Raw genomic sequence first — 12723 nt, forward strand, 5'->3', positions numbered from 1 at the left:
TGATGTTCTAAACTTTGCAGCAACGGGTACAGGCATGGAGAAAATTGGATAATTACAGGAAAAGCACAATGGTAATGTAGGCCCAAGTGCACAAACTTGATCTGCACAAGACTGCAGGTAAATATTTGCCAAGAACCAGTAGGTGGACCATTGTGCCTTTCACTTTGTGCAAGCTCAAAGTGCCACACCCAGTAAATCATTCACCACAGTACACACAGAGACTGAGCACAATGAACAACTGTCTCTGTGCCAATATTTTGTTTTATCGTTCTAAGTACAAAGTTAAAACAGCATGAGGAAGCTTTTTTTTATTGTACAAGTTAATGTGTATAAAACAAAGTATTATGTAACAATAGATCCCGACTGTAACTGAAGCCATTGGTGCATCCTATATTTTTTTAAATCTTATTTCTATTAAATTAAGCTGTTACACTGGCACAGATTTAACAAGAGAAGCATTATTTAAAGACCATGCAAAATTACAACTTAATGTACATATGGGAATGTTGGATTCCATTTTGTTTTCTGGTACAAGGACATTTTTCCAATCTGCTTGGCTTATATCTGGTCATTGTTGTATTCCGACGGTTGCAGGCAGTGTCAGTAACACCTCGCTCCACCCTTCACGCCCTTGTGCTGACTTTCACAGGATTACTGTCAGAATGTTGCAACAGCCTCAGTGACACTGAGAGCAGAAACTACACCCAGTCGACGGCCAAGAGCCGCACTGGAATGTGTTTGCACAGATAATTGGTGTATGATGTGGAAAACCAGAGGAAGACAGTCAACAATACTGTTTGTACAATAAGTTCTGACCAAGTTTGACTTGATTGGTCAAGAGGCATTCCATGAGTGTTGATACAGACATCAGCACTGTGACTTTTAACTTTGTGTGTCGCTCAGCTTTTAAGAGGCGTTAATGGGCTTTGACCTGCTTAAATCTCAAAAAATATGAACATGGACATACAGTCTGTTAAGAAGACCAAGCTAAGTAGTCTTGAGGCAATTTTATGGATCTATCCCGACAACAGTAAACATGCAGACCTACACGTAGCAACAAGCAAACTAAGTTTGTCTGCATGTAAATGTTTACGTGATGCTTAGCAACACTCCAGTTACAGTCCTGTTGCAGAATTATGTGTTTGCAGAGCCAAATAAATTATTAAATGAACCAACAAACCATAATTTGTTGTTGCTTTTTACAGTTAACTAATAAATGGTGTTCGCAGAACTGTCGTATAAAAATGTATTGAAACTAATAAATAATTATATGCATGTGATTTAAAGCACCAGTGTGTAGAATTTAGTGGCATCTAGCAGTGGGGTCGCAGATCGTAACCAACTTAATACTGCTCGCCTCAACCTCTACTTACAGGCAGGCAGGAGAAACTACAGTCGGAGTGAAACTTGCAAAAAAAAAAAACTGGGCTACTGTAGGAACAGGGCGGCTCAATATGGTGGCTTCTGTTGATATGAATGGCTCATTCTACTGTAAGGTAACAAAAACACTACAATTCTTATTTTAGGTGAATATACACTACTGAAAATGTACTTATGAATATTATATTAATTGCCATACTCTAAATATTAAATGGCTTATTTAATTGGTTGGGTCCAGCTTGTCAGCAACATCAATCTGGCCCTTTGATCATTTACAAATATGACACAAATTATAAATTAAAACTTAATTTAAACGAGCAAAGGGCTTATTGGCTAATTCAGTGGTTATGTCTGTTGTTAAGCACAGACACTTATTTCATTAAAAAGTTCAGGCTGTTTAAGGGAATTTAGGTGAGTCACTGAACGAAAAAAGATTTTAAATGCAACATTGTCTTTATTAAAACAACAAGCTACTTCTAATCTAGGATTACAAAGGAGCTTGGTTTTTCCTGTACTTGTGTGCATGTTTTCCAACAAAAACAAAGTGTAGAAAAAAATAAAAAGGTTCATTGTTTTACACATTTAAATTACTAACTCTACAGGTCAGACAAAGGAAATTCCAGCCCCTTGGCACTTGGCCCTGTTAAAAAAGTAATTGCATAAGCCTGTCTTAGACTGGACCTTTAAAAGGAATTATTTTCATATTAATATTTGAAAATTAATTAATATTGACTTATGACATTCAGGTATTTGGTTTTATTTTTCTTTAAAAAAATATATCAAAACTAAACATTTTTAAATCAGCCACACAAATGCAAAACAATGTCATTTCCTGTGAACAGCAGAAGCAGATTATCAACAATAACCAAAATACCCAAAGTTATTACTAAGTGATAGAAAACCCATCAGCCCTTCACTGCATATATTAATACAACTTAATAGGTTAACCAGTCCCACCACTGCCCTCCAAAAAAAGATTGGTGGGTACAGCTGATCTAAAGGCAAACAACACACAATACAAAACACAAACTATGTACAACTGATTGCATTTGCATAGTTCTCAGTGCAAGACTTTTTACCAAAAAGCAGCAAAGGAAAAAAAAAATATAACCAAAAGCATTCGCAGAGCACACACTGCTTGTTCATTTTCTCATTCATGTTCAGGAGCATACCAAGTATTTAGATCCCAGGCCTCTCCACATCCTGTACAGTGGAAAGTAAACACCATTCTTTTGGAGCTTCATTGTTCATGTCTTTGTGCAGACATCTGCGAGAGTTTTGAACTTCGGTCCGAGTGTGTTTAGGAAGTCGAGGTCATCCTTATCGCCATAGTCACTGCAGCATCCAATGGAGCCAGCTGGTGAGCCCACCCCCTCGAACCCGTAGGCGTGGATGATGTCATCCGCGTAGCGTCCGTCCTCCTCTGTTCCAAGGAAGGCCAGTTTCTGCAAGACGAAGTGGAAAGGGAGAGGAAGTGTGTTATTACAGTGTGTGGACTGAGCCTGAGCTGTAGGAGGGGGAGATACTACACTGTGTGATAACACAAGGCTGCTCAGGATATGACTGGCAGTCAGATATTACACAGCGAACAAACAAGCCACCAACAAGTTGGAGAAATAATATTTCCCACCAAGAAGCTAAGAAATATTAAAGTTTACGGAGGATACTATCATGGCTTAGAGAACAAGATTATATTACACCTGAGAGTTACCTGAGCTCTTACAGATAAAGAAGTTATTAAACCTCTGAGAGTGAAACATGTACACATCTGGACATGTTTAATTCTACCACACTCTTCCGCCTTTTTGTGCCAGCTTTCACTCTCAGAGCCAACAAAAGTCTGGGCAAATTGTGCAATGCTCAAAAAACCACTTGTTTGGAATGTTCCACTGGTTAACAGGATAATTAATAATAGATGACAGAATCATGATTGGGTATTAAAGGGGCATCCGTAAAAGGCTAAGTCGTTCACAAGTGTTGATAGGGTGAGGGTTGCCACTTCCAACCAGTTAGTCCAACAGTTTAAGAACAACATTGCTCAACACACAATTTCAGGGGAATTTGGGGATTTCACTTTAGGGATTTAGGCACCATTAATGCCGAAAGGTTCATACAGGTTTTGCAGCGACACGTCCAGGGACGTCCCTGTTTATTTCAGCAAAACAACGCCAAGACATATTCTGCAATGGTTACAACAGCGTGTTACTAGACTGGCCTGCTTACAGTCTCCCATTGAAAATGTGTGGTGCATTATGAATTAGGGATTGTACATCTAAAACTGTAACATGCTTTTAACTATTACATAACATTACCTGGTGTAGATAGCGGCCATTTGTTTGCCAGGTGTGAAGAAGAGCTGCGTCGTGGGCGAAGTACCTGCTGTCAAAGTCCACTCCGCTACCAACAAGACCTCCATTAAACTGTTGCGCACCATACTGGCTGTCATACTGGGCCGAGGAATAGTACTCTTGCATATCGCCTGTGACAACGCCAGACTTATACATCCCGTTCTCCTGCACGCTATGGCCTCCCATTGTGCTGTAGCTCTTGGTCCCCATCCATCCTGCATTCAGCTCGGAACCCTTAACTGAGCCCTTCACTGCTGCATCAACGTTGGGAACGGCGATGAGACTTGCATCCTGCCGAGCAAGACAACAAAACAAAAAAAAATGTAAGCAACAATTAAATACATGGAGCAGACAAAAAAGAAATATGAGGTGTCTTTACAAGGGTTTGAGCCCAGGCAGTGCTTTCATTATTATGTTCTTACCACTTCTTCCCCTGGGGCCTCGGTGTTTGATTTGAGCAAGATTCCACCGCTGTCTCCAACATCAAGTTCCTTATGCTCTCTCTTTGTCACACAGAACAAGGCAAGAAGTAGGACTGCAATAAAAAAGTAGTTGAGTATGTTAGAAATTGGTGTATTTTAGAATAATCAGTCCTTCACATGCAGTAGGCATCGCATGACTGAGCATAATGACACTGCACACTCTCATTGCTCAGTACCAGATAAACAATGCATAATTCACTTACAGAATCCCTAACTTTCTATCACTCTTCTTGCACTTTTACACATGCATGAGCACAAAATTTCTGTTTCATTATCTACACAGTCTACACAGCTCTACTGGCAAGATTATAGCAGTGGGGGACTCACAGAGCAGTAGGAGGAGGGCCAGAGGCAACAGCATAGCCAGTAAAGCCAGTGGCCCTAATGACTTAGAGATTTGCTTGTCCAAGCAGGCTCCATTCAGGCACTGGCAGATCCTTACTTTCACCGTCTGTACCTCGCCATGGCCCTGCAGATCTTTCACGTCGATTTTAACTTCGTGTATCCCCGTATGAAGTTCCTTCTGATGCGACAATCTAGCCGCAGTGCCTGAGGAGGAAACACACGTGTCAAAAGTATGACGAGACATAAAACCAGCACAGCGCTGTGCAGAAAATTTTAAACTTCAAGTGAATTTTTTTGGACTTATAACAAGGGCTGCACAATATGGTTAAAAAAACATATTGCCAATATTTTTGACAGATATTGCGATTATGTTCACAATTTGTGGAAATGATCATTTTTGCATCACAGTTTTCATTTCCACTGAAAGAAACTATTAAAATCATGATAATGTGATATTTGTGGGGTCTGAAAAATTGCAGCTTGAGCAATTTGGGTATTGCACTTGGCCATAATGCAATTTCAATAATATTTCAATTAACTGTGCAGCCCTGCCTAAAACAAACAACTAAGATGTCATTTTGTATCAAAATATTCACCCTCTGTAATTTAGACTTGACATAAAGTTGACCACACCTTACAAAAGTTTTTTCAGAAAATGGGAAGTGTGCGTCAGGAGCAGATTTAATAATAAACATATGCACCAATACCTCCTCATGATTGTGTTTTTAATTAACAAAGACTAAAACTTAAGACATGTCAAATATATTTTTTGTTTTATTTCAGTTAGCTAACTTAGTTAGTTAGTACACAATATCATTTCAGTTAGTTTTCGTTTGATTTAATGAAATCTAGTTTACACAATCAATTCCACAGTTTGTCCACCAGGGGAACAGGGAAGTTTATTTTTCAACTGTAAAATGTCCCACTTATATCTTGGTCACAGGTCTTAAAAAAATTAGGGGATCTTCATCAAAAAATGTTGCATTTACGTTTAGAACATATTGGTTAATATACCTTCATCCTTAATAGATTTTTAAAGATTTTTAATAACAAGTTGTACTGTATTTTCATATTTTTATTTCTACTTCTAGGAAGGAAATGTTTTTACTTCACTATTTGACACCTACAGTTACAAAATGTAAAATGAACTCTATTAAACGTGTTAAGTTGTTATTTTAAATGAACTAAACTGTTAGTTCCACCACAAAGTGCTACAACAATAAACTGCTACTAAAACATTTCTGCATCGATACTAATGATCCAATAATGAATTATATACATAGCAGGGTTCCTTCTGCACAACTACTTTCACTTTTGATACTTTAAGTACATTTTGCTGATGATACATATGAACATTTACTTCAGAATGCAAGGCCTTTAATTTATAATGGAGTATTTTTAGTGTTTCGTTGCTGCTTTTATTTAAATAAATGATCTGACTTCATCCAGTACAGTTGGTATAAGGCTCAAAAATCTTTCAGTCGAGCTGTAAACAATCAATGTTCTGCCTGCCTCTGGCTCCTTTGCTGGCCAGGAATGCTTCTGTTAGATTTAGTGGTGGTGGTGGTGGTGGTTTGTTTTTCAGCGTTTTCACACACCAAAAAAACTTGATTTATGTGTGTGAGCTGTTTGAACGTTTCTTACAGAGCTCTTACAGATAAGTTTCAAAGTTTTTGCTGTCCCATTAAACTTTTTTTTCTATTAAAAGACGCTCTTAAACAGACATAGCTCAAATGGGTAAACATATAACCACCTACCATTAACTCTTGTCACAGACCATTTGCCGTCATCATCGGCTGGCAAACTAAAGCTGAAGGGGGAGGAGAAGGGAGTCTGGTCGTTGTCTACAGCCACAACATCCACAGAGCCGAGCTGTCCTTCCTTCTCACACATTACCACCTCACTGGGGAGTTTTGGTATCTCATCGTTCTCATCCTCCACCACAAGGATGACTGTTCCTGTGCCAGTCTTGGAGCCTGAAGTACATTGGCATTATGTTAGTACTTGTGCAAAACAAATGAGGGCATGAAAGTACTGATGACAAACAAGATAGACTTAGTTAGTAATAGTAGTTCACATCACTTGTGTGTCACTTTCCTGGAAATTTCAAATTCTGGCACAGATCTGGGACAGGAGCCAAGTTTTCACTACCAGACCGAGCAACTATGAGTCACTGTAAATCAGACTAGTCATTTTGCATCCTATCAACAGATGTTCTCAGGTGAGACAAAGCCAGGACATAGCTGACTGTTTGTTCAGACAGATACAGGGTGGAGCTGGGGTTCTTCATAAGCTTTGGTGTAGGAAATTCAGCCGAAAGGCGCGACGATGACAAACCTGTCATCTGCGTGGTGATGTGAAATGTTGACAGTTTATTAAATCACTGTTTTCTTGGTGACAGCATGATGGATATTTGCCAAACAGCGAGTTTAAAAAACAAGTAAAAGATGTAGGGTTGTTTCCGATACTGCCTAGAATGCTGGTATCTGTAATTCCCACATTCAAGGACATCATCTTGGGCTTTGGGAAACACTGACTGACATTTTTCACCATTTTCTGGACAAAACAACTCATGGATTCATCGAGAAAATAAGCTACAGTTTCACTGATAACTTTTGTTGGTCTACAAAATGGTGAGAAAACGGTGGAAAATGTCAATCAGTGTTTCCCAGAGCTAAGGATGATGTCATCAAACTGTCCACAACACAATCAATATTCCATTTACCATCATAGGGGACTAACAAAACCAGAAGATATTAACATTCAAGAAGCTGGAAATCAGAGAATTTTGAATTTTTTTCTTTAAATATTACTCAAACTAACTAATGGTTTGTAATAAGCTTGAGTTCTTTGTGGAGTCCATGGCTTTTAGAAGTTACAGAAAAAGAAATGCACAGGATTTGTATGCAACTTACTGGCATCAACAGCCTTCATGGTGATGTTGTAAATTCCATCCTGAACGAAGTGTGACTCTCTGTCAATTGTGTTTGCAACCCTCAGCTCTCCGGTATTCCTGTCGACGTTGATCCAGGAGGCTGGGTCTGTGACCTTGAAATACCTGAGAGACAGTGGAGAAAAAGTACATTAGTGCATTAGTGGCACATTCTTCCATTCTGCAGTGAAAGTCTGCCCTCCAGTGTTTGAGAGGAGTAACACAAACTTGAGCCATATTGTACTACAATAAAGTTCATTTACTGAAGACAAATAATATAGAAGTAAGACTGCTCACTTGATGCCTGCGCTGCTCTTGGTCTCAGGATCTACAGCTGTGTAGCTTCCTATCACCGTGCCGTTTGGTGTGTTCTCTTTGACATTGAAGCGAATGGTTGGAGCTGAGAATTGCGGACCCTCGTCGACGTTGGTGACAATGACGTCCACGGGGATGGACAGCCACTGGGCTGACGTGCCCACCAGATCAGCTTCATTACGCGCCTGAATCTCAAGCTTCACATTGCCGGCCTGCTCATGATCCAAAGGCTGGAAAAAAATACAAATGTGTTGTCAGTGCTGTGTTTTAAACCATGACTTTCCATAATACCTAAGTTTCTGTCACATTAAATACCTGTGCTGCTACTAGTTTCACAATAATACAAAATCCTGCTTACCTTTATGACATACAGAAGCCCCTCGTTTGTTTTGGGGTCAGTATCGATTCGGAAATTTCCATTTTCATTTCCTTTAGTGATAAGGAATTTCGCAATCCAGTTTGGGGTGTTTATTAAATCCTTGTCTTCGACAGGAATGCGGAGGATAAGTTTTTCCTCTTCATTTTCTTTGACAGTGGCTTCATACTAAAGGAAACAAAAGTCAAAGTTGAAAAAAAAAAAAAAATTAGTATAACAATTGTTGAGTAAAACAGGTTCAAAACATTTTAATTTACCCCCAGGTACAATAATAATAAAGAGTTTATATAAAATGCATCTTAAGACATTATTTTAAGATGTGTAAATGCTAATCACTTACAGATGTTTTTGTGAACGTGGGTGGGTTGTCATTGATATCAGCCAGAATGATGGTTGCTGTTCCTGTGTTGGACAGACCTTTGTCAGAACCACCCCAGTCTTTGATTTGAACTGTTACCATGTACTTGTCTTGTACCTAAAGAAAGAAACACGAGATAAAGGTTAATAACATGCTAAGATAAGGTAATATGAAGCATTTGTATCCTCTAATTTCACAGTAAATCATTAATACAACAGTACAGGTGCTCACCTCTCTGTCCAGTGTTATAGTTGTGGAGGTAAGGACACCTGTGACTGGGTGGATGGCAAACCGGTCTAATCCAGACAGGAGAGTATACTTGATATTGACGTGTTCGGTGCCTTCTTGGTCTCTGTCTGTAGCATTCACCTTCCCCACTATCGTACCTGTGATGTCAATTAAAACATGAACATGGGGTTTATCATCATTCACACTGAGGGTCAAGTATCGCAGAATTTCCGGTCTGCATTTCCTGCTCCTCACCTGCTTTGCTTTGCTCAAGCACAGTAAACTGCAGCTGGTCTGTGAATGTCGGAGCGTTGTCATTCTCGTCATCAACGATTATATTGATGGGCAAAGGGTCATCTGTCTCCTCATTTGTTACTTGGTTGAAAACTCTAGTTATTAACTGTTAAAAACAAAAAAAGTACATTTTACAAGGTTAACACACTCAACGATACAAAGGAGTGTAAAGCACAGAATAGAATTTAATCTATTATAAAAAATGTGGAAAAATACAAATAAAGATTAGATTTTTATGGCATTTCATAGAAATACCATAAAAAATAAGAAGAAAATAACTGTCACACTCACTCTAAACGATGGGAACTCCTCACGATCGACTGCCTTGTGCACAGTTAACATCCCAGTTTCCCGGTCAAGAGTGAACACTCCCACTGGATGCTGATCGAAACCAGGTCCGGAGAAGGTGTAGTACACTTTGTACTTGGCTGCAGAATCTGACACAATCTACAAACAAAAAACAAATGATTCAGGTAAACACAATTAGACAGAGATTCTGTTATTCATAAACAATCTATGAAAGTTCTCTGTGACCTCTTTCAGCTTTCAAAAAAAACGAAATAGGTCAAGAAAAAAGTAACTATAAAGGAAGAAATCTGTATATAGACTATGTCATTTGCATATCTTGAGAACTGCCCATCTGATCTACTTCACATTTGCCAAGTGCACAGTGGGGGATCCAGAGACATGCAGTGTCAACTTTGGTAGAGTTTGGACACATAACATATACAATATGAATAAACTCTGACTTAACAGGCGAACAGTGCTTTGAGCACCAGCGGGCGCTGGCACTTATCAGTGTCATCAATTACTACAACGGTGTGTCACAAAGATGGCTGTGCCCAGTCAGGCACGATTCTCCTGGAAAACAAACTGCAGCTCGTCCAAGACAGACAGAGACCCAAACATGTAGTTCTCTGCAAACTGGAAATGGTTTGTCACAGCAGTACAACTTCTATCCACGCACACTTTTAAAATGAGAGCACCGGAGCACTTTGTCAAGATGGCCACGACAGCGAGACATTACCAAGATGCTTAACGTGTTTCTGTTAGCAGTCATCTTTGATGATAGATTACCTCAATGTTTCTTCATCACCCCAGTGTTAAAAGTAATTTCTGCATCATTGCTGTTCTGGTCACATAACCTTGTACCACACATCATATAACATACATTTTTTTGTTTACTTTAATGGACATGTGTGCATGAGAAAATTGCATTACATTAGCATTACATTACAGACTGTAAATGTTTCAGTTATTTTCCTTCCTCACATTGATGAAAATTTACTTCTGCTAGTGATTTTCTTAATTGTGTATTCCTCCAGAAATAAATCCATGTCGAGTACTTCAGTAAAAACTGAGTCAACCCTCTCTCTCAACTTAATATAACTGGAGTTTTAATGTTAATGTTTTGATAACCACAAGCAGTCTGTGCTGAATGTGTTTAGATGAGCAGTTCTTTAGAAAGCTGCATGCAGCAACATCAGATTGCAAGAATTTGGCTCTGAACAGCCACGTTTTGAACGGGCGCAGCACTCGTGATCAGGAACAATTCGGATAGACAATCTCGTAATACAGGTACGAACACACCAATGAATTAATCACTGCATAAAGCCAGACGAAAGTTGTGTCATTAAAATAGGCGTGTCTGGGCGTGGGAATTAGATAATCTGTGAAAAAAGAACAAGGGAGGGAAGAAAGGCACGTGCAGCAGGACGAAAATAATGTAATGCATAAATAAAACACCACTAGAGCTGCAAAGTATGGTAAAAAACAAAACACACTGCACATTTTGACAGATAATTCAATTGCAATATGATTGACCATCATCATCAATCATGGTGATGTGACATGTGTTGTGGTTTGTACCAAACAAACATGTTTTCTTACATCTGGAGGCCAAGATTTCACACATTTTCTTTTGGAAAAAATGCATATTGCAGTTTCAATGATATTTGGATCAACTGTGCCAATCCAAACACCACAATGCTCAAGTATAGTTTCAAGAGTTAAGTTTACCTCTTCAATTTTTTTGGGATAAGGTCCTGGATCATTCTCTACTATGTTGAAGGGTGGGGGGCTCCAACGCCTCTTGGTACGCTTCAGGAAGCCCGGGTCTCTGCGCTGTAACATGCAAACAGGTCAGGAAATTAAAACAAAACAAAAAAAAGATCCATTTACATTCTGACCTATATAAGGACACACTCATGAATAAACCTACCCCACTTTTCTGTATTTCACTGCGGACAAGGTGAACTTTCATCTCCCTCCTCAGACCACGGCTGTCCTGAGCCAACACAGAAAATGTCCGCCCTCTTGTTGCCACCGGCACAGAAGTCACAGCTACTATTTCTCCATTACTGTTTATTGTAAAACTCGAGTCATTCAACTCCAATGACTGGGTGTCACAGTCGGCAACTTGAACTGGAAACCGAGCAAAAGAAAGGTGAAAGGTGGGGGACAGTGGTTACATAACAAAAAAAAAAAAGCGTAGAATTCAAACTATAAAGGAGAAAATGAGGAAATAATGTGTAAAGTACCTGTTGTGATTTGGTATCCAGCTCTAATATTTGGAGGCACATATATGTATTTAGAGCCAGGGGTGAAACACGACTCCACACGGGACACGACCTGAAGCAGAAAATCGATCTTAAAAGTGGGTTTCAAACAGACTTATCGATTTAAAAACTTACCAACAATGAAAAGTTACACTTTAATAGCAAATAATTACATAGTAACAACATTCCTCTTTAGTTTTCACAAACATTCTGAGGTAAAGTCGGCTGACGAAACATTTGTATCGACAGAAACTTTCGACAATGTAAAACAAAAGTGGAAGCTCTCACCAACACCAGGCAGAAAATTAAAACCTTCGCCATTTTCGCAAAACTTTCGACTCGACTTTGTCCCGGTCCGGACAGGACGAGGAAGCCGCTGGACTCCGCCGAGGGGTTTCGTCAATCGACCAGGTGACAAATGATGGATTATCTCAGAGACACCAACTCGTCTATTCCCACACTCGTGTTCTCTCCGGAGACAAGGCTGACTTTCCTCTGATATCTGTCGCTACCAGCAGTGAGTCAACAGGCGAGACACACCTTGACCGGGCGGCCCCACCCAGACATGAGAGCCTCCCTGTTGGGATCCGCGCTCAGAAGCACCTTACCTCCAGGCTGTGCTCTGCCGCACAACACTCTCTACACGTCAACTCCCTGAAAAAGTTTGCAAAAACGTGTGTTGTTTTCCTGCCAGCAGGGGGAAACATTGCTAAAATAATTCTGTAAATACCATCATGTTCCAAGACCTCAAAACAAAGATAAACAGCATATGATTTCCCATGGGAGAGTTATTGTTGTGGGCTGCCATATGAAATACAAATGCCTATCAAAGCATAGTAATGGCTTAAAGCAGTGGTTCCCAAAGACACTTTTCTTTTCTTTGGAAGAGTCTCCTGCTAGATAAAAGTTTGGGAACCACTGGTTTAGAGGATTATTATTATAATGACTTGTATTCATGCTGGGCAGGTTTTAGAAATCATCTTTTTTTAGTGGGCAGTATCCTTTGGATACTATACTTACTATCTTACACATTTCAAATATTCTTATATTATTGCTGTCACAATATCAGATTGTATGATTATCATGGGCACAATAATAAAATCATCA

The 12723-nt window shown here is 39.4% G+C and overlaps 1 protein-coding gene across 1 annotated transcript; it reads right to left on the reverse strand.

The window, feature by feature from the left end:
* Nucleotides 1–1814: 1814 nt before the first annotated feature.
* dsc2l (desmocollin 2 like) lies at nucleotides 1815–12239 on the reverse strand. Its single transcript, XM_084731709.1, has 16 exons — nucleotides 11905–12239; nucleotides 11599–11689; nucleotides 11280–11482; nucleotides 11078–11182; nucleotides 9350–9505; nucleotides 9020–9164; nucleotides 8768–8922; nucleotides 8519–8653; nucleotides 8161–8346; nucleotides 7785–8032; nucleotides 7471–7613; nucleotides 6313–6531; nucleotides 4538–4759; nucleotides 4151–4263; nucleotides 3693–4019; nucleotides 1815–2825 (listed from the first exon to the last, which is right to left on the reverse strand). Exons 1-16 carry the CDS (start codon nucleotides 11935–11937, stop codon nucleotides 2628–2630), a joined length of 2679 nt encoding a protein of 892 aa, XP_084587835.1. The 5' UTR covers nucleotides 11938–12239; the 3' UTR covers nucleotides 1815–2627.
* Between the last annotated feature and the right edge of the window lie 484 nt (nucleotides 12240–12723).

Source organism: Lutjanus erythropterus, chromosome 12, assembly GCF_056507025.1.
Source record: "Lutjanus erythropterus isolate fLutEry1 chromosome 12, fLutEry1.hap2, whole genome shotgun sequence".
NCBI classification, from domain to species: Eukaryota; Metazoa; Chordata; class Actinopteri; order Lutjaniformes; family Lutjanidae; genus Lutjanus; species Lutjanus erythropterus.

Excerpts from the sequence above, each read along its gene's own strand:
- dsc2l (XM_084731709.1), bottom strand. The coding sequence starts at position 11,937 with ATGGCGAAGGTTTTAATTTTCTGCCTGGTGTTG. Across the intron at positions 6,532-7,470 it reads CATGAAGGCTGTTGATGCCA|GCTCCAAGACTGGCACAGGA; the intron begins GTAAGTTGCATA and ends AATGTACTTCAG. Across the intron at positions 4,264-4,537 it reads GGCCCTCCTCCTACTGCTCT|TCCTACTTCTTGCCTTGTTC; the intron begins GTGAGTCCCCCA and ends TTTTTATTGCAG.